Source organism: Oncorhynchus kisutch, unplaced genomic scaffold (genome assembly GCF_002021735.2).
Source record: "Oncorhynchus kisutch isolate 150728-3 unplaced genomic scaffold, Okis_V2 scaffold897, whole genome shotgun sequence".
In the NCBI taxonomy this organism is placed as follows: Eukaryota; Metazoa; Chordata; class Actinopteri; order Salmoniformes; family Salmonidae; genus Oncorhynchus; species Oncorhynchus kisutch.
Window position 1 is genome coordinate 90,415 of NW_022262842.1, and position 25,484 is coordinate 115,898.

General features: G+C 27.5%; 1 protein-coding gene across 1 annotated transcript; it reads right to left on the minus strand.

Annotated features, from left to right (window-relative positions):
- Nucleotides 1-2,046: 2,046 nt before the first annotated feature.
- On the minus strand, nucleotides 2,047-3,717 carry LOC109886499 (endonuclease domain-containing 1 protein-like). The gene is made up of 2 exons (XM_020478164.2): nucleotides 3,196-3,717; nucleotides 2,047-2,977 (listed from the first exon to the last, which is right to left on the minus strand). Exons 1-2 carry the CDS (start codon nucleotides 3,520-3,522, stop codon nucleotides 2,384-2,386), a joined length of 921 nt encoding a protein of 306 aa, XP_020333753.1. The 5' UTR covers nucleotides 3,523-3,717; the 3' UTR covers nucleotides 2,047-2,383.
- Between the last annotated feature and the right edge of the window lie 21,767 nt (nucleotides 3,718-25,484).

Genomic DNA, 25,484 nt, shown 5'->3' on the forward strand with positions numbered 1-25,484 from the left:
CTATCGCTGCCTCCCTCCCTCTCTGCCTCCCTCTCTCTATCTATCTATCTCTGCCTCTCTCTCTCTCTCTCTCTCTCTCATCCAAGGTCTTTTTTTCTATACACTACTGAAGTGACACGTCATTTTCCAGGAAGTAGCCTTTTAGTTTTTTGTAGTTTTTCTGAATAGTTTTCAATGGGTAAAAACGCATCGCAATGGTCTTCAAGCCAAATAATCCATAAAAGGAATCTGGGCAGTCTATCACTGTTACCATGGAGATACTATTATATGTTCTTAATGTAATATCACAGAGGTAAATTCATCCAAAACAAAATATGTATTTCATATATATATGTATATTTATCAATCAATCAATCAATTGAAACCTGTCCTGAACACAGAGGTCATGGATTGGAGGTTTGAAAACTGAAACAAGGCTGACCCCTGCTGGTGAGATGATTTGACAACACTGCTTGAAAATCCTTTTTTAAATAATTTAACCTTTATTTAACTTGGCAAGTCAGTAAAGAACAAATTCTCATTTCCTTATTTCTATTGGAGTCACTTGGTTACATTTAAACACCATGAGAACAAAACACCAGACTCTCACAGGCTTCATTCATTATAGATGTTTATTCCTTCAGATTCTAATTTCCAATGACGGCCAAACCTGGACGATGCTGGACCAATAGTGCGCCGCCCTATGGGTGATGTATGTTTAGAGACATAGTAGCTTCTTGACCAGGTCCAGGTATGTTTAGAGACATGGTAGCTTCTTGACCAGCTCCGGGTATGTTTAGAGACATGGTAGCTTCTTGACCAGCTCCGGGTATGTTTAGAGACATGGTAGCTTCTTGACCAGGTCCAGGTATGTTTAGAGACATGGTAGCTTCTTGACCAGGTCCAGGTATGTTTAGAGACATGGTAGCTTCTTGACCAGCTCCGGGTATGTTTAGAAACATGGTAGCTTCTTGACCAGCTCCAGGTATGTTTAGAGACATGTTAGCTTCTTGACCAGCTCCAGGTATGTTTAGAGACATGGTAGCTTCTTGACCAGCTCCAGGTATGTTTAGAGACATGGTAGCTTCTTGACCAGCTCCAGGTATGTTTAGAGACATGGTAGCTAGCTGGTATGCTGGACTGGTTGGACACATAGTTATGGCAAAGTTTGAATGAATAACTGACAACTAAAATAGTGCATCCAATCATTTATATTTTTAGCTCAAATAACATTGTTTAATGTTGAATTGGAACATTTTGGAGTCACACCAGACTCTCACAGGCTTCATTCATTATAGATGTTTATTCCTTCAGATGGGAAGAAGATGGAGACATACAGTGATAGAATTACATTCAGAACATATAATAGTATCTCCATGGTAACAGTGATAGAATTACATTCAGAACATATAATAGTATCTCCATGGTAACAGTGATAGAATTACATTCAGAACATATAATATTATCTCCATGGTAACAGTGATAGAATTACATTCAGAACATATAATAGTATCTCTATGGTAACAGTGATAGAATTACATTCAGAACATATAGTAGTATCTCCATGGTAACAGTGATAGAATTACAATCAGAACATATAATAGTATCTCCATGGTAACAGTGATAGAATTACATTCAGAACATATAATATTATCTCCATGGTAACAGTGATAGAATTACATTCAGAACATATAATAGTATCTCTATGGTAACAGTGATAGAATTACATTCAGAACATATAGTAGTATCTCCATGGTAACAGTGATAGAATTACAATCAGAACATATAATAGTATCTCCATGGTAACAGTCATAACAGTATCTCTTTTTATATTTGATAGAGTATAGAGAGAATAGTATAGACTATAGATATATATATAGACATAGAAGAGAAGGACAGAGAGGGAAGATTATAGACTATAGATATATAGTCATAGAAGAGATGGACAGAGAGGGAAGATTATAGACTATAGATATATAGACATAGAAGAGATGGACAGAGAGGGAAGAGTATAGACTATGGATATGTAGATATAGAAGAGATTGATAGAGAGGGGAGATTATAGACTATAGATATATAGACATAGAAGAGATGGACAGAGAGGGAAGAGTATAGAAGAGAAAAATATTATAATTGAAGTGTACATATGTTGACATGTAACCATTATAACCCTCACTATCATTATAACCCTCATTACCATTATAACCCTCATTACCATTATAACCCTCACTACCATTATAACCCTGATAACCAATTTAACCCTGATAATCATTACTCTAACAGTAATGATAGTTTGTTGATATGGTGAGAGCATCTGTACCCAGATCATCCAAAGAACCTTCCAGAACTATTTCTCATGGAATTGTAAAGATTCCTCACTACGGAAGGAATTCTTCCAACTAGGTTAGGAGGAAGTGGTAGGTTTAGTATCTCTTGGACAATCTCCTGGGAACACCTTGACAGGACCATCTTTACCTTGGTGATATCTGTTCAACATGTCTTCGAGTGCTCCCAAGGTTTCTGGTTTCAATGTTTCCCCCTTGTCCTTCTTGTTCCACCCCCAGTGTGCTTCAGCCATCCACTTTTTCTTCTTGTCCAAACAGCAGAAGGCTGTCCATAGGAGATCTGGGATGTTCACTCGGTTGTTCAGTTTGTTGCTGCTGCTGGGCACTGCTCCAGTCACCACATAGGCTGTAATACCTTTGTTACTGATACAGTCCATCTCAAGCTTTTCTCTGACACGTTCCTCCATTTCTCTCCAGCTGCCCCCGTTGAAGGTGCGGTCCTGGGGAACGATGTTGGTCAGGGTAAAGGTGGACTCCTGAGTTTTCAAGTCACGCGCATGTGAACTTGGGAAGAGATGACCTCTGCTCACATCTTTAAAATCTTTTGGGTTTCTTCTTACGTCTTGAGCATAGTCGTTGTTCCCAGCCTGGTTTTTGTAAATGCCTCCTCCCATACTCTGCATTTCATTTATTTTATTGTTATTTTCTTCGAGCTGCAGAAAATAACAGTCATACATGAATTAATGCACAAGTTTTCTGTTCAATAAACCCACTTTCCTTGGGGGAGGGGGGGTTCACAATCCACAATCAAGACAATCAAGTCTCTACACCCTCCATAGTGGTAGATCTATATTCTGTAACAGAACTGTCTGTGATATATAGCAGTAAACAAAAACACATGTTATGTTATATGAATAAACATTAGTCCTACCCCAGGCTCCATCATCCAGGGTTCAGCTGGTCTACCTGGTATATAACCAGTGAAGGTGTAGGCTGACAACACAGGGATCTTGTTGGTCGTGTCGTAGAGAGTTGCAAACCTGTAGGCGTTGTTGTACAACTGGCAGATCGGCTTGTAGCGGTTCTGGTCCTTGACTGTCCCACCAACCAAAATACCTGGGAGATTTGGAGTTGTCCCCTCCAGGAAGAACTTCTGGCACTGTGGAACATCACTGAACTTATCCACTACATGAGAGAGAGCAGGAGGAAGGAGAGAGAGGAGGAGGAGAGTAGAGAGATGATTCAATATCCCCATCATCACCTGAAGACTGTACACCACAGAGACAAAGATGAAGTTACAGAGACCAGTTGGTAGACTGGAGACTGTTGAGCTGAGTCAGGACAGACTGATTTAAATAGTTATTACAGAGACCAGTTGGTAGACTGGAGACTGTTGAGCTGAGTCAGGACAGACTGATTTAAATAGTTATTACAGAGACCAGTTGGTAGACTGGAGACTGTTTTGCTGAGTCAGGACAGACTGATTTAAATAGTTATTACAGACTCCTCCCTCAGCTGTCATGGGTGGAGTTTGCCTAAAATGACAAACCCAAATCTAACTGCTTGTAACTCAGGCCCTGAAGCAAGGATATGCATATTCTTGGTACCATTTGAAAGCAAACACTTTGAAGTTTGTGGAAATGTGAAAGGAATATAGGAGAATAAAACACAATAGATCTGGTAACAGATAATACAAAGAATACCATCATCTTTAGGTCTGATGTAACTACAGATCTATTCTATATAAACTGATATAACTACAGGTCTATTCTATATAAACTGATATAACTACAGATCTATTCTATATAAACTGATATAACTACAGATCTATTCTATATAAACTGATGTAACTACAGATCTATTCTATATAAACTGATGTAACTACAGATCTATTCTATATAAACTGATGTAACTACAGATCTATTCTATATAAACTGATGTAACTACAGATCTATTCTATATAAACTGATGTAACTACAGATCTATTCTATATAAACTGATGTAACTACAGATCTATTCTATATAAACTGATGTAACTACAGATCTATTCTATATAAACTGATGTAACTACAGATCTATTCTATATAAACTGATGTAACTATAAACTGATGTAACTATAAACTGATGTAACTATAGGTCTATTCTATATAAACTGATGTAACTATAAACTGATGTAACTATAAACTGATGTAACTATAAACTGATGTAACTATAGGTCTATTCTATATAAACTGATATAACTATAAACTGATAAAACTATAAACTGATGTAACTACAGATCTATTCTATATAAACTGATGTAACTATAAACTGATGTAACTATAAACTGATGTAACTACAGATCTATTCTATATAAACTGATGTAACTACAGATCTATTCTATATAAACTGATGTAACTATAAACTGATGTAACTATAGGTCTATTCTATATAAACTGATATAACTACAGGTCTATTCTATATAAACTGATATAACTACAGGTCTATTCTATATAAACTGATATAACTACAGATCTATTCTATATAAACTGATGTAACTATAAACTGATGTAACTATAAACTGATGTAACTATAGGTCTATTCTATATAAACTGATATAACTATAGGTCTATTCTATATATACTGATGTAACTGTAGGTCTATTCTACATAAACTGATGTAACTATAAACTGATGTAACTGTAGGTCTATTCTATATAAACTGATGTATCTACAGATCTATTCTATATAAACTGATGTAACTACAGATCTATTCTATATAAACTGATGTAACTATAAACTGATGTAACTACAGATCTATTCTATATGAACTGATGTAACTACAGATCTATTCTATATAAACTGATATAACTATAGGTCTATTCTATATAAACTGATGTAACTACAGATCTATTCTATATAAACTGATGTAACTATAAACTGATGTAACTACAGATCTATTCTATATAAACTGATATAACTATAGGTCTATTCTATATAAACTGATGTAACTACAGATCTATTCTATATAAACTGATGTAACTACAGATCTATTCTATATAAACTGATGTAACTACAGATCTATTCTATATAAACTGATGTAACTACAGGTCTATTCTATATAAACTGATGTAACTATAAACTGATGTAACTGTAGGTCTATTCTATATAAACTGATGTAACTATAAACTGATGTAACTGTAGGTCTATTCTATATAAACTGATGTAACTATAAACTGATATAACTATAAACTGATGTAACTATAAACTGATATAACTATAAACTGATGTAACTATAAACTGATATAACTACAGGTCTATTCTATATAAACTGATATAACTACAGGTCTATTCTATATAAACTGATGTAACTACAGATCTATTCTATATAAACTGATGTAACTATAAACTGATGTAACTATAAACTGATGTAACTATAGGTCTATTCTATATAAACTGATATAACTATAGGTCTATTCTATATATACTGATGTAACTGTAGGTCTATTCTATATAAACTGATGTAACTATAAACTGATGTAACTGTAGGTCTATTCTATATAAACTGATGTATCTACAGATCTATTCTATATAAACTGATGTAACTATAAACTGATGTAACTACAGATCTATTCTATATAAACTGATATAACTATAAACTGATGTAACTATAAACTGATATAACTATAGGTCTATTCTATATAAACTGATGTAACTACAGATCTATTCTATATAAACTGATGTAACTACAGATCTATTCTATATAAACTGATATAACTATAAACTGATGTAACTATAAACTGATATAACTATAGGTCTATTCTATATAAACTGATGTAACTACAGATCTATTCTATATAAACTGATGTAACTACAGATCTATTCTATATAAACTGATGTAACTGTAGGTCTATTCTATATAAACTGATGTAACTATAAACTGATATAACTATAAACTGATGTAACTATAAACTGATATAACTATAAACTGATGTAACTATAAACTGATATAACTACAGGTCTATTCTCTATAAACTGATGTAACTATAAACTGATGTAACTATAGGTCTATTCTATATAAACTGATATAACTATAGGTCTATTCTATATATACTGATATAACTACAGGTCTATTCTATATAAACTGATGTAACTATAGGTCTATTCTATATATACTGATATAACTACAGATCTATTCTATATAAACTGATGTAACTACAGATCTATTCTATATAAACTGATATAACTACAGATCTATTCTATATAAACTGATGTAACTACAGATCTATTCTATATAAACTGATGTAACTATAAACTGATGTAACTATAAACTGATGTAACTATAGGTCTATTCTATATAAACTGATATAACTACAGGTCTATTCTATATAAACTGATATAACTACAGGTCTATTCTATATAAACTGATATAACTACAGATCTATTCTATATAAACTGATGTAACTATAAACTGATGTAACTATAAACTGATGTAACTATAGGTCTATTCTATATAAACTGATATAACTATAGGTCTATTCTATATATACTGATGTAACTGTAGGTCTATTCTATATAAACTGATGTAACTATAAACTGATGTAACTGTAGGTCTATTCTATATAAACTGATGTATCTACAGATCTATTCTATATAAACTGATGTAACTACAGATCTATTCTATATAAACTGATGTAACTATAAACTGATGTAACTACAGATCTATTCTATATGAACTGATGTAACTACAGATCTATTCTATATAAACTGATATAACTATAGGTCTATTCTATATAAACTGATGTAACTACAGATCTATTCTATATAAACTGATATAACTATAGGTCTATTCTATATAAACTGATGTAACTACAGATCTATTCTATATAAACTGATGTAACTACAGATCTATTCTATATAAACTGATGTAACTACAGATCTATTCTATATAAACTGATGTAACTACAGATCTATTCTATATAAACTGATGTAACTACAGATCTATTCTATATAAACTGATGTAACTACAGATCTATTCTATATAAACTGATATAACTATAGGTCTATTCTATATATACTGATATAACTACAGGTCTATTCTATATAAACTGATGTAACTATAGGTCTATTCTATATATACTGATATAACTACAGATCTATTCTATATAAACTGATGTAACTATAAACTGATGTAACTATAAACTGATGTAACTATAGGTCTATTCTATATAAACTGATATAACTATAGGTCTATTCTATATATACTGATGTAACTGTAGGTCTATTCTACATAAACTGATGTAACTATAAACTGATGTAACTGTAGGTCTATTCTATATAAACTGATGTAACTACAGATCTATTCTATATAAACTGATGTAACTATAAACTGATGTAACTACAGATCTATTCTATATGAACTGATGTAACTACAGATCTATTCTATATAAACTGATATAACTATAGGTCTATTCTATATAAACTGATGTAACTACAGATCTATTCTATATAAACTGATGTAACTATAAACTGATGTAACTACAGATCTATTCTATATAAACTGATGTAACTACAGATCTATTCTATATAAACTGATGTAACTGTAGGTCTATTCTATATAAACTGATGTAACTATAAACTGATATAACTATAAACTGATGTAACTATAAACTGATATAACTATAAACTGATGTAACTATAAACTGATATAACTACAGGTCTATTCTATATAAACTGATATAACTACAGGTCTATTCTATATAAACTGATGTAACTACAGATCTATTCTATATAAACTGATGTAACTATAAACTGATGTAACTATAAACTGATGTAACTATAGGTCTATTCTATATAAACTGATATAACTATAGGTCTATTCTATATATACTGATGTAACTGTAGGTCTATTCTATATAAACTGATGTAACTATAAACTGATGTAACTGTAGGTCTATTCTATATAAACTGATGTATCTACAGATCTATTCTATATAAACTGATGTAACTATAAACTGATGTAACTACAGATCTATTCTATATAAACTGATGTAACTACAGATCTATTCTATATAAACTGATATAACTATAAACTGATGTAACTATAAACTGATATAACTATAGGTCTATTCTATATAAACTGATGTAACTACAGATCTATTCTATATAAACTGATATAACTACAGATCTATTCTATATAAACTGATATAACTACAGGTCTATTCTATATAAACTGATGTAACTACAGATCTATTCTATATAAACTGATGTAACTGTAGGTCTATTCTATATAAACTGATGTAACTATAAACTGATATAACTATAAACTGATGTAACTATAAACTGATATAACTATAAACTGATGTAACTATAAACTGATATAACTACAGGTCTATTCTATATAAACTGATATAACTACAGATCTATTCTATATAAACTGATGTAACTACAGATCTATTCTATATAAACTGATGTAACTGTAGGTCTATTCTCTATAAACTGATGTAACTATAAACTGATGTAACTATAGGTCTATTCTATATAAACTGATATAACTATAGGTCTATTCTATATATACTGATATAACTACAGGTCTATTCTATATAAACTGATGTAACTATAGGTCTATTCTATATATACTGATATAACTACAGATCTATTCTATATAAACTGATGTAACTACAGATCTATTCTATATAAACTGATGTAACTATAAACTGATGTAACTATAAACTGATGTAACTATAGGTCTATTCTATATAAACTGATATAACTACAGGTCTATTCTATATAAACTGATATAACTACAGGTCTATTCTATATAAACTGATATAACTACAGATCTATTCTATATAAACTGATGTAACTATAAACTGATGTAACTATAAACTGATGTAACTATAGGTCTATTCTATATAAACTGATATAACTACAGGTCTATTCTATATATACTGATGTAACTGTAGGTCTATTCTATATAAACTGATGTAACTATAAACTGATGTAACTGTAGGTCTATTCTATATAAACTGATGTATCTACAGATCTATTCTATATAAACTGATGTAACTACAGATCTATTCTATATAAACTGATATAACTATAGGTCTATTCTATATAAACTGATGTAACTACAGATCTATTCTATATAAACTGATGTAACTACAGATCTATTCTATATAAACTGATGTAACTGTAGGTCTATTCTATATAAACTGATGTAACTATAAACTGATATAACTATAAACTGATGTAACTATAAACTGATATAACTACAGATCTATTCTATATAAACTGATGTAACTGTAGGTCTATTCTATATAAACTGATATAACTACAGATCTATTCTATATAAACTGATGTAACTACAGATCTATTCTATATAAACTGATGTAACTGTAGGTCTATTCTCTATAAACTGATGTAACTATAAACTGATGTAACTATAGGTCTATTCTATATAAACTGATATAACTATAGGTCTATTCTATATATACTGATATAACTACAGGTCTATTCTATATAAACTGATGTAACTATAGGTCTATTCTATATATACTGATATAACTACAGATCTATTCTATATAAACTGATGTAACTACAGATCTATTCTATATAAACTGATGTAACTATAAACTGATGTAACTATAAACTGATGTAACTATAAACTGATGTAACTATAAACTGATGTAACTATAGGTCTATTCTATATAAACTGATGTAACTATAAACTGATGTAACTATAAACTGATGTAACTATAAACTGATGTAACTATAGGTCTATTCTATATAAACTGATATAACTATAAACTGATAAAACTATAAACTGATGTAACTACAGATCTATTCTATATAAACTGATGTAACTATAAACTGATGTAACTATAAACTGATGTAACTACAGATCTATTCTATATAAACTGATGTAACTATAAACTGATGTAACTATAAACTGATGTAACTATAGGTCTATTCTATATAAACTGATATAACTACAGGTCTATTCTATATAAACTGATATAACTACAGGTCTATTCTATATAAACTGATATAACTACAGGTCTATTCTATATAAACTGATATAACTACAGGTCTATTCTATATAAACTGATGTAACTACAGATCTATTCTATATAAACTGATGTAACTATAAACTGATGTAACTACAGATCTATTCTATATAAACTGATGTAACTACAGATCTATTCTATATAAACTGATGTAACTGTAGGTCTATTCTATATAAACTGATGTAACTATAAACTGATATAACTATAAACTGATGTAACTATAAACTGATATAACTATAAACTGATGTAACTATAAACTGATATAACTACAGGTCTATTCTATATAAACTGATATAACTACAGGTCTATTCTATATAAACTGATGTAACTACAGATCTATTCTATATAAACTGATGTAACTATAAACTGTTGTAACTATAAACTGATGTAACTATAGGTCTATTCTATATAAACTGATATAACTATAGGTCTATTCTATATATACTGATGTAACTGTAGGTCTATTCTATATAAACTGATGTAACTATAAACTGATGTAACTGTAGGTCTATTCTATATAAACTGATGTATCTACAGATCTATTCTATATAAACTGATGTAACTATAAACTGATGTAACTACAGATCTATTCTATATAAACTGATGTAACTACAGATCTATTCTATATAAACTGATATAACTATAAACTGATGTAACTATAAACTGATATAACTATAGGTCTATTCTATATAAACTGATGTAACTACAGATCTATTCTATATAAACTGATGTAACTACAGATCTATTCTATATAAACTGATGTAACTACAGATCTATTCTATATAAACTGATGTAACTACAGATCTATTCTATATAAACTGATATAACTATAGGTCTATTCTATATAAACTGATGTAACTACAGATCTATTCTATATAAACTGATGTAACTATAAACTGATGTAACTACAGATCTATTCTATATAAACTGATGTAACTACAGATCTATTCTATATAAACTGATGTAACTGTAGGTCTATTCTATATAAACTGATGTAACTATAAACTGATATAACTATAAACTGATGTAACTATAAACTGATATAACTATAAACTGATGTAACTATAAACTGATATAACTACAGGTCTATTCTATATAAACTGATATAACTACAGGTCTATTCTATATAAACTGATGTAACTACAGATCTATTCTATATAAACTGATGTAACTATAAACTGATGTAACTATAAACTGATGTAACTATAGGTCTATTCTATATAAACTGATATAACTATAGGTCTATTCTATATATACTGATGTAACTGTAGGTCTATTCTATATAAACTGATGTAACTATAAACTGATGTAACTGTAGGTCTATTCTATATAAACTGATGTATCTACAGATCTATTCTATATAAACTGATGTAACTATAAACTGATGTAACTACAGATCTATTCTATATAAACTGATATAACTATAAACTGATGTAACTATAAACTGATATAACTATAGGTCTATTCTATATAAACTGATGTAACTACAGATCTATTCTATATAAACTGATGTAACTACAGATCTATTCTATATAAACTGATGTAACTGTAGGTCTATTCTATATAAACTGATGTAACTATAAACTGATATAACTATAAACTGATGTAACTATAAACTGATATAACTATAAACTGATGTAACTATAAACTGATATAACTACAGGTCTATTCTATATAAACTGATATAACTACAGATCTATTCTATATAAACTGATGTAACTACAGATCTATTCTATATAAACTGATGTAACTGTAGGTCTATTCTCTATAAACTGATGTAACTATAAACTGATGTAACTATAGGTCTATTCTATATAAACTGATGTAACTATAGGTCTATTCTATATATACTGATATAACTACAGATCTATTCTATATAAACTGATGTAACTACAGATCTATTCTATATAAACTGATGTAACTATAAACTGATGTAACTATAAACTGATGTAACTATAGGTCTATTCTATATAAACTGATATAACTACAGGTCTATTCTATATAAACTGATATAACTACAGGTCTATTCTATATAAACTGATATAACTACAGATCTATTCTATATAAACTGATGTAACTATAAACTGATGTAACTATAAACTGATGTAACTATAGGTCTATTCTATATAAACTGATATAACTACAGGTCTATTCTATATATACTGATGTAACTGTAGGTCTATTCTATATAAACTGATGTAACTATAAACTGATGTAACTGTAGGTCTATTCTATATAAACTGATGTATCTACAGATCTATTCTATATAAACTGATGTAACTATAGGTCTATTCTATATAAACTGATATAACTACAGGTCTATTCTATATAAACTGATGTAACTACAGATCTATTCTATATAAACTGATGTAACTACAGATCTATTCTATATAAACTGATGTAACTATAAACTGATGTAACTACAGATCTATTCTATATAAACTGATGTAACTACAGATCTATTCTATATAAACTGATGTAACTGTAGGTCTATTCTATATAAACTGATGTAACTATAAACTGATATAACTATAAACTGATGTAACTATAAACTGATATAACTATAAACTGATGTAACTATAAACTGATATAACTACAGGTCTATTCTATATAAACTGATATAACTACAGGTCTATTCTATATAAACTGATGTAACTACAGATCTATTCTATATAAACTGATGTAACTATAAACTGATGTAACTATAAACTGATGTAACTATAGGTCTATTCTATATAAACTGATATAACTATAGGTCTATTCTATATATACTGATGTAACTGTAGGTCTATTCTATATAAACTGATGTAACTATAAACTGATGTAACTGTAGGTCTATTCTATATAAACTGATGTATCTACAGATCTATTCTATATAAACTGATGTAACTATAAACTGATGTAACTACAGATCTATTCTATATAAACTGATGTAACTACAGATCTATTCTATATAAACTGATATAACTATAAACTGATGTAACTATAAACTGATATAACTATAGGTCTATTCTATATAAACTGATGTAACTACAGATCTATTCTATATAAACTGATGTAACTACAGATCTATTCTATATAAACTGATGTAACTGTAGGTCTATTCTATATAAACTGATGTAACTATAAACTGATATAACTATAAACTGATGTAACTATAAACTGATATAACTACAGATCTATTCTATATAAACTGATGTAACTGTAGGTCTATTCTATATAAACTGATATAACTACAGATCTATTCTATATAAACTGATGTAACTATAAACTGATATAACTACAGATCTATTCTATATAAACTGATGTAACTGTAGGTCTATTCTATATAAACTGATGTAACTATAAACTGATATAACTATAAACTGATGTAACTATAAACTGATATAACTACAGATCTATTCTATATAAACTGATGTAACTGTAGGTCTATTCTATATAAACTGATATAACTACAGATCTATTCTATATAAACTGATGTAACTACAGATCTATTCTATATAAACTGATGTAACTACAGATCTATTCTATATAAACTGATGTAACTACAGATCTATTCTCTATAAACTGATGTAACTATAAACTGATGTAACTATAGGTCTATTCTATATAAACTGATATAACTATAGGTCTATTCTATATATACTGATATAACTACAGGTCTATTCTATATAAACTGATGTAACTATAGGTCTATTCTATATATACTGATATAACTACAGATCTATTCTATATAAACTGATGTAACTACAGATCTATTCTATATAAACTGATGTAACTATAAACTGATGTAACTACAGATCTATTCTATATAAACTGATGTAACTATAGGTCTATTCTATATATACTGATATAACTACAGATCTATTCTATATAAACTGATGTAACTACAGATCTATTCTATATAAACTGATGTAACTGTAGGTCTATTCTATATAAACTGATGTAACTATAAACTGATATAACTATAAACTGATGTAACTATAAACTGATATAACTATAAACTGATATAACTACAGGTCTATTCTATATAAACTGATATAACTACAGGTCTATTCTATATAAACTGATGTAACTACAGATCTATTCTATATAAACTGATGTAACTACAGATCTATTCTATATAAACTGATGTAACTATAAACTGATGTAACTATAAACTGATGTAACTATAGGTCTATTCTATATAAACTGATATAACTATAGGTCTATTCTATATATACTGATGTAACTGTAGGTCTATTCTATATAAACTGATGTAACTATAAACTGATGTAACTGTAGGTCTATTCTATATAAACTGATGTATCTACAGATCTATTCTATATAAACTGATGTAACTATAAACTGATGTAACTACAGGTCTATTCTATATAAACTGATGTAACTACAGATCTATTCTATATAAACTGATGTAACTACAGATCTATTCTATATAAACTGATGTAACTACAGATCTATTCTATATAAACTGATGTAACTGTAGGTCTATTCTATATAAACTGATGTAACTATAAACTGATATAACTATAAACTGATGTAACTATAAACTGATATAACTATAAACTGATGTAACTATAAACTGATATAACTACAGGTCTATTCTATATAAACTGATATAACTACAGGTCTATTCTATATAAACTGATGTAACTACAGATCTATTCTATATAAACTGATGTAACTACAGATCTATTCTATATAAACTGATGTAACTACAGATCTATTCTATATAAACTGATGTAACTACAGATCTATTCTATATAAACTGATGTAACTACAGATCTATTCTATATAAACTGATATAACTATAGGTCTATTCTATATAAACTGATATAACTACAGGTCTATTCTCTATAAACTGATGTAACTATAAACTGATATAACTACAGGTCTATTCTCTATAAACTGATGTAACTATAAACTGATGTAACTATAGGTCTATTCTATATAAACTGATATAACTATAGGTCTATTCTATATATACTGATATAACTACAGGTCTATTCTATATAAACTGATGTAACTATAGGTCTATTCTATATATACTGATATAACTACAGATCTATTCTATATAAACTGATGTAACTACAGATCTATTCTATATAAACTGATGTAACTATAAACTGATGTAACTATAAACTGATGTAACTATAGGTCTATTCTATATAAACTGATGTAACTATAAACTGATGTAACTATAAACTGATGTAACTATAAACTGATGTAACTATAGGTCAGATCTATATAAACTGATATAACTATAAACTGATAAAACTATAAACTGATGTAACTACAGATCTATTCTATATAAACTGATGTAACTATAAACTGATGTAACTATAAACTGATGTAACTACAGATCTATTCTATATAAACTGATGTAACTACAGATCTATTCTATATAAACTGATGTAACTATAAACTGATGTAACTATAAACTGATGTAACTATAGGTCTATTCTATATAAACTGATATAACTACAGGTCTATTCTATATAAACTGATATAACTACAGGTCTATTCTATATAAACTGATATAACTACAGGTCTATTCTATATAAACTGATATAACTACAGATCTATTCTATATAAAACTGATATAGCTACAGATCTATTCTATATAAACTGATGTAACTATAAACTGATGTAACTATAAACTGATGTAACTATAAACTGATGTAACTATAAACTGATATAACTATAGGTCTATTCTATATATACTGATGTAACTGTAGGTCTATTCTATATAAACTGATGTAACTATAAACTGATGTAACTGTAGGTCTATTCTATATAAACTGATGTATCTACAGATCTATTCTATATAAACTGATGTAACTACAGATCTATTCTATATAAACTGATGTAACTATAAACTGATGTAACTACAGATCTATTCTATATGAACTGATGTAACTACAGATCTATTCTATATAAACTGATATAACTATAAACTGATGTAACTACAGATCTATTCTATATAAACTGATATAACTACAGGTCTATTCTCTATAAACTGATGTAACTATAAACTGATATAACTACAGGTCTATTCTCTATAAACTGATGTAACTATAACTGATGTAACTATAGGTCTATTCTATATAAACTGATATAACTATAGGTCTATTCTATATATACTGATATAACTACAGGTCTATTCTATATAAACTGATGTAACTATAGGTCTATTCTATATATACTGATATAACTACAGATCTATTCTATATAAACTGATGTAACTACAGATCTATTCTATATAAACTGATGTAACTATAAACTGATGTAACTATAAACTGATGTAACTATAGGTCTATTCTATATAAACTGATGTAACTATAAACTGATGTAACTATAAACTGATGTAACTATAAACTGATGTAACTATAGGTCAGATCTATATAAACTGATATAACTATAAACTGATAAAACTATAAACTGATGTAACTACAGATCTATTCTATATAAACTGATGTAACTATAAACTGATGTAACTATAAACTGATGTAACTATAGGTCTATTCTATATAAACTGATATAACTACAGGTCTATTCTATATAAACTGATATAACTACAGGTCTATTCTATATAAACTGATATAACTACAGGTCTATTCTATATAAACTGATATAACTACAGGTCTATTCTATATAAACTGATATAACTACAGATCTATTCTATATAAACTGATATAGCTACAGATCTATTCTATATAAACTGATGTAACTATAAACTGATGTAACTATAAACTGATGTAACTATAGGTCTATTCTATATATACTGATGTATCTACAGATCTATTCTATATAAACTGATGTAACTATAAACTGATGTAACTACAGATCTATTCTATATGAACTGATGTAACTACAGATCTATTCTATATAAACTGATATAACTATAAACTGATGTAACTACAGATCTATTCTATATAAACTGATGTAACTACAGATCTATTCTATATAAACTGATGTAACTATAAACTGATGTAACTACAGATCTATTCTATATGAACTGATGTAACTACAGATCTATTCTATATAACTGATATAACTATAAACTGATGTAACTACAGATCTATTCTATATAAACTGATGTAACTATAAACTGATGTAACTACAGGTCTATTCTATATAAACTGATGTAACTACAGATCTATTCTATATAAACTGATGTAACTACAGATCTATTCTATATAAACTGATGTAACTACAGATCTATTCTATATTATTAAACTGATGTAACTACAGATCTATTCTATATAAACTGATTAACTACAGATCTATTCTATATAAACTGTAACTACAGATCTATTATTAACTTAACTACAGATTCTATAACTGATGTAACTACAGATCTATTCTACATAAACTGATGTAACTACAGATCTATTCTATATAAACTGATATAACTATAGGTCTATTCTATATATACTGATATAACTACAGGTCTATTCTATATAAACTGATGTAACTATAGGTCTATTCTATATAAACTGATGTAACTATAAACTGATGTAACTATAGGTCTATTCTATATAAACTGATGTAACTATAAACTGATGTAACTATAGGTCTATTCTATATAAACTGATGTAACTATAAACTGATGTAACTATAAACTGATGTAACTATAAACTGATGTAACTATAGGTCTATTCTATATAAACTGATATAACTATAAACTGATAAAACTATAAACTGATGTAACTACAGATCTATTCTATATAACTGATGTAACTATAAACTGATGTAACTATAAACTGATGTAACTACAGGTCTATTCTATATAAACTGATATAACTACAGGTCTATTCTATATAAACTGATATAACTACAGATCTATTCTATATAAACTGATATAACTACAGGTCTATTCTATATAAACTGATATAACTACAGGTCTATTCTATATAAACTGATATAACTACAGATCTATTCTATATAAACTGATATAACTACAGGTCTATTCTATATAAACTGATATAACTACAGGTCTATTCTATATAAACTGATATAACTACAGGTCAGTTCTATATAAACTGATATAACTACAGATCTATTCTATATAAACTGATATAACTACAGATCTATTCTATATAAACTGATGTACTATAAACTGATGTAACTATAAACTGATGTAACTATAGGTCTATTCTATATAAACTGATATAACTATAGGTCTATTCTATATATACTGATGTAACTGTAGGTCTATTCTATATAAACTGATGTAACTATAAACTGATGTAACTGTAGGTCTATTCTATATAAACTGATGTATCTATAAACTGATATAACTATAAACTGATGTAACTATAAACTGATATAACTATAAACTGATGTAACTATAAACTGATGTAACTGTAGGTCTATTCTATATAAACTGATGTAACTACAGATCTATTCTATATAAACTGATGTAACTATAAACTGATATAACTATAAACTGATGTAACTATAAACTGATATAACTATAAACTGATGTAACTATAAACTGATATAACTACAGGTCTATTCTATATAAACTGATATAACTACAGATCTATTCTATATAAACTGATGTAACTACAGATCTATTCTATATAAACTGATGTAACTACAGATCTATTCTATATAAACTGATGTAACTACAGATCTATTCTATATAAACTGATATAACTATAGGTCTATTCTATATAAACTGATATAACTACAGGTCTATTCTCTATAAACTGATGTAACTATAAACTGATGTAACTATAGGTCTATTCTATATAAACTGATATAACTATAGGTCTATTCTATATATACTGATATAACTACAGGTCTATTCTATATAAACTGATGTAACTATAGGCCTATTCTATATATACTGATATAACTACAGATCTATTCTATATAAACTGATGTAACTACAGATCTATTCTATATAAACTGATGTAACTATAAACTGATGTAACTATAGGTCTATTCTATATAAACTGATGTAACTATAAACTGATGTAACTATAGGTCTATTCTATATAAACTGATATAACTATAAACTGATAAAACTATAAACTGATGTAACTACAGATCTATTCTATATAAACTGATGTAACTATAAACTGATGTAACTATAAACTGATGTAACTACAGATCTATTCTATATAAACTGATGTAACTACAGATCTATTCTATATAAACTGATGTAACTATAAACTGATGTAACTATAGGTCTATTCTATATAAACTGATATAACTACAGGTCTATTCTATATAAACTGATATAACTACAGGTCTATTCTATATAAACTGATATAACTACAGGTCTATTCTATATAAACTGATATAACTACAGATCTATTCTATATAAACTGATGTAACTATAAACTGATGTAACTATAAACTGATGTAACTATAGGTCTATTCTATATAAACTGATGTAACTATAAACTGATGTAACTACAGGTCTATTCTATATAAACTGATATAACTACAGATCTATTCTATATATACTGATGTAACTGTAGGTCTATTCTATATAAACTGATGTAACTATAAACTGATGTAACTGTAGGTCTATTCTATATAAACTGATGTAACTACAGATCTATTCTATATAAACTGATGTAACTATAAACTGATGTAACTGTAGGTCTATTCTATATGAACTGATGTAACTACAGATCTATTCTATATAAACTGATATAACTACAGGTCTATTCTATATAAACTGATGTAACTACAGATCTATTCTATATAAACTGATGTAACTATAACTGATGTAACTACAGATCTATTCTATATAAACTGATGTAACTACAGATCTATTCTATATAAACTGATGTAACTATAAACTGATGTAACTATAAACTGATGTAACTACAGATCTATTCTATATAAACTGATGTAACTGTAGGTCTATTCTATATAAACTGATGTAACTATAAACTGATATAACTATAAACTGATGTAATTATAAACTGATATAACTATAAACTGATGTAACTATAAACTGATATAACTACAGGTCTATTCTATATAAACTGATATAACTACAGGTCTATTCTATATAAACTGATGTAACTACAGATCTATTCTATATAAACTGATGTAACTACAGATCTATTCTATATAAACTGATGTAACTATAACTGATGTAACTACAGATCTATTCTATATAAACTGATGTAACTGTAGGTCTATGCTATATAACTGATGTAACTATAAACTGATATAACTATAAACTGATGTAACTATAACTGATATAACTATAAACTGATGTAACTATAAACTGATATAACTACAGGTCTATTCATATATAACTGATATAACTACAGATCTATTCTATATAAACTGATGTAACTACAGATCTATTCTATATAAACTGATGTAACTACAGATCTATTCTATATAAACTGATGTAACTACAGATCTATTCTATATAAACTGATATAACTATAGGTCTATTCTATATAAACTGATATAACTACAAGGTCCTATTCTCTATAAACTGATGTAACTATAAACTGATTTAACTATAGGTCTATTCTATATATACTGATATACTACAGATCTATTCTATATAACTGATGTAACTACAGATCTATTCTATATAAACTGATGTAACTATAAACTGATGTAACTATAACTGATGTAACTATAGGTCTATTCTATATAAACTGATGTAACTATAACTGATGTAACTATAAACTGATGTAACTATAAACTGATGTAACTATAGGTCAGATCTATATAAACTGATATAAACTATAAACTGATAAAAACTATAAACTGATGTAACTACAGATCTATTCTATATAAACTGATGTAACTATAAACTGATGTAACTATAAACTGATGTAACTATAGGTCTATTCTATATAAACTGATATAACTACAGGTCTATTCTATATAAACTGATATAACTACAGGTCTATTCTATATAAACTGATATAACTACAGGTCTATTCTATATAAACTGATATAACTATAGGTCTATTCTATATATACTGATGTAACTGTAGGTCTATTCTATATAAACTGATGTAACTATAAACTGATGTAACTGTAGGTCTATTCTATATAAACTGATGTATCTACAGATCTATTCTATATAAACTGATGTAACTACAGATCTATTCTATATAAACTGATGTAACTATAAACTGATTGTAACTACAGATCTATTCTATATGAACTGATGTAACTACAGATCTATTCTATATAAACTGATATAACTATAGGTCTATTCTATATAAACTGATGTAACTACAGATCTATTCTATATAACTGATGTAACTACAGATCTATTCTATATAAACTGATGTAACTACAGATCTATTCTATATAAACTGATATAACTATAGGTCTATTCTATATATACTGATATAACTACAGGTCTATTCTATATAAACTGATGTAACTATAGGTCTATTCTATATATACTGATATAACTACAGATCTATTCTATATAACTGATGTAACTACAGATCTATTCTATAATAAAACTGATGTACTATAAACTGATGTAACTATGAACTGATGTAACTATAGGTCTATTCTATATATAACTGATGTAACTATAAACTGATGTAACTATAACTGATGTAACTATAAACTGATGTACCTATAGGTCTATTCTATATAAACTGATATAACGATAAACTGAATAAAACTATAAACTGATGTAACTACAGATCTATTCTATATAAACTGATGTAACTATAAACTGATTAACTACAGATCTATTCTATAAACTGATGTAACTACAGATCTATTCTATATAACTGATGTAACTATAAACTGATGTAACTATAAAACTGATGTAACTATAGGTCTATTCTATATAAACTGATATAACTACAGGTCTATTCTATATAAACTGATATAACTACAGGTCTATTCTATATAAACTGATATAACTACAGAGCTATTCTATATAAACTGATGTAACTATAAACTGGATTGTAACTATAGGTCTATTCGTATATAAACTGATATAACTATAGGTCTATTCTATATATACTGATGTAACTGTAGGTCTATTTCTATATAAACTGATGTATCTACAGATCTATTCTATATAAACTGATGTAACTACAGATCTATTCTATATAAACTGATGTAACTATAAACTGATGTAACTACAGATCTATTCTATATGAACGGATGTAACTACAGATCTATTCTATATAAACTGATATAACTATAGGTCTATTCTATATAAACTGATGTAACTACAGATCTATTCTATTATAAACTGATATAACTATAGGTCTATTCTATATAAACTGATGTAACTACAGATCTATTCTATATAAACTGATGTAACTATAAACTGATGTAACTACAGATCTATTCTATATAAAACTGATGTAACTACAGATCTATTCTATATAAACTGAATATAAACTACAGATCTATTCTATATAAACTGATGTAACTACAGATCTATTCTATATAAATGATTGTTGTAACTATAAACTGATATAACTATAAACTAATGTAACTATAAACTGATATACTCTATTAAACTGATGTAACTATAAAACTGATATAACTATAGGTCTATTCTACTATAAACTGATATAACTACAGGTCTATTCTATATAAACTGATGTAACTACAGATCTATTCTATATAAACTGATGTAAATATAAACTGATGTAACTATAAACTGATGTAACTATAGGTCTATTCTATATAAACTGGTATAACTATAGGTCTATTCTATATAAACTGATGTAAATGTAGGTCTATTCTATATAAACTGATTGTAACTATAAACTGATTAAACTGTAGGTATATTCTATATAATGGACTATATAACTATAGGTCTATTCTATTATAAATGATGATCTACAGATCTATTCTAATAAAACTGATGTAACTACAGAATCTATTCTATATAAACTGATGTAAACTACAGATCTATTCTATACTAAACTGATTGTATCTACAGATCTATCTAATAGAAACTGATATAAACTATAAGGTAGATTCTATATATAAACTGATGTAACTACAGATCTATTCTATATAAACTGATGTAACTACAGATCTATTCTATATAAAACTGATGTAATACAGATCTATTCTATATATAAACTGATATAACTATAAACTGATGTAACTATAAACTGATATAACTATAGGTCTATTCTATATAAACTGATATAAACTATAGGTCTATTCTATATAAATGATGTAACTACAGATCTATTCTATATAAACTGATGATAACTACAGATTTATTCTATATAAACTGATGTAACTACAGATCTATTCTATATAACTGATGTAACTGTAGGTATTCTATATAAACTGATGTAACTCTCAACGGATATAACTAAACTGATGTAACTATAAACTGATATAACTATAAACTGATGTAACTATAAACTGATATAACTACAGGTCTATTCTATATAAACTGATATAACTACAGATCTATTCTATATAAACTGATATAACTACAGATCTATTCTATATAAACTGATTAACTACAGATCTATTCTATATAAACTGATGTAACTACAGATCTATTCTATAAACTGATGTAACTACAGATCTATTCTATATAAACTGATGTAACTATAAACTGATGTAACTACAGATCTATTCTATATAAACTGATGTAACTGTAGGTCTATTCTCTATAAACTGATTGTAACTATAAACTGATGTAACTATAGGTCTATTCTATATAAACTGATATAACTATAGGTCTATTCTATATATACTGATATAACTACAGGTCTATTCTATTTTATACTTTTTTCTGATTAAACTGATTTTTTCTTAGGTTTTTTTAATTATAAACTGATTGTAACTATCGGTCTATTCTATATAAAATGAGGTAACTACAGATCTATTCTATTAAACTGATGTAACTACAGATATTCTATATTAAACTGATGTAACTATAAACTGATGAACTATAAATGATGTAACTATAAAACTGATGTAACTATAAACTGATGTAACTATAGGTCTATTCTATATAAACTGATGTAACTATAAACTGAATGTAACTATAAACTGATTGTAACTATAAACTGATGTAACTATAGGTCTATTCTATATAAACTGATATACTATAAACTGATAAAACTATAAACTGATGTAAATACAGATCTATTCTATATAAACTGATGTAACTATAAACTGATGTAACTATAAACTGTATGTACTACAGATCTATTCTATATAAACTGATGTAACTACAGATCTATTCTATATAAACTGATGTAACTATAAACTGATGTCTATTCTTAAACTGATGTAACTATAGGTCTATTCTAGATAAATGATATAACTACAGGTCTATTCTATATAAACTGATATAACTACAGGTCTTCTATATAAACTGATATAACTACAGGTCTATTCTATATAAACTGATATAACTACAGATCTATTCTATATAAACTGATATAACTACAGATTATTCTATATAAACTGATGTAACTATAAACTGATGTAACTATAAACTGATGTAACTATGGTCTATTCTATATAAACTGATATAACTATAGGTCTATTCTATATATACTGATGTAACTGTAGGTCTATTCTATAAAAACTGATGTAAATATAAACTGATGTAACTGTAGGTCTATTCTATATAAACTGATGTAACTACAGATCTATTCTATATAAACTGATGTAACTATAAACTGATGTAACTACAGATCTATTCTATATGAACTGATGTAACTACAGATCTATTCTATATAAAACTGATATAACTATAGGTCTATTCTATATAAACTGATGTAACTACAGATCTATTCTATTATAAACTGATGTAACTACAGATCTATTCTATATAAACTGATGTAACTACAGATCTATTCTATATAAACTGATGTAACTACAGATCTATTCTAATATAAACTGATTATAACTATAACTGATATAACTACAGGGTCTATTCTATATAAACTGATGTAACTACAGATCTATTCTATATAAACTGATGTAACTGTAGGTCTATTCTATATAAAACTGCTGATGTAACTATAAACTGATTATAACTATAAACTGATGTAACTATAAACTGATATAAACTATAACTGATGTAACTATAAACTGATATAACTACAGGTCTATTCTATATAAACTGATATAACTACAGGTCTATTCTATATAAACTGATGTAACTACAGATCTATTCTATATAAACTGATGTAACTACAGAT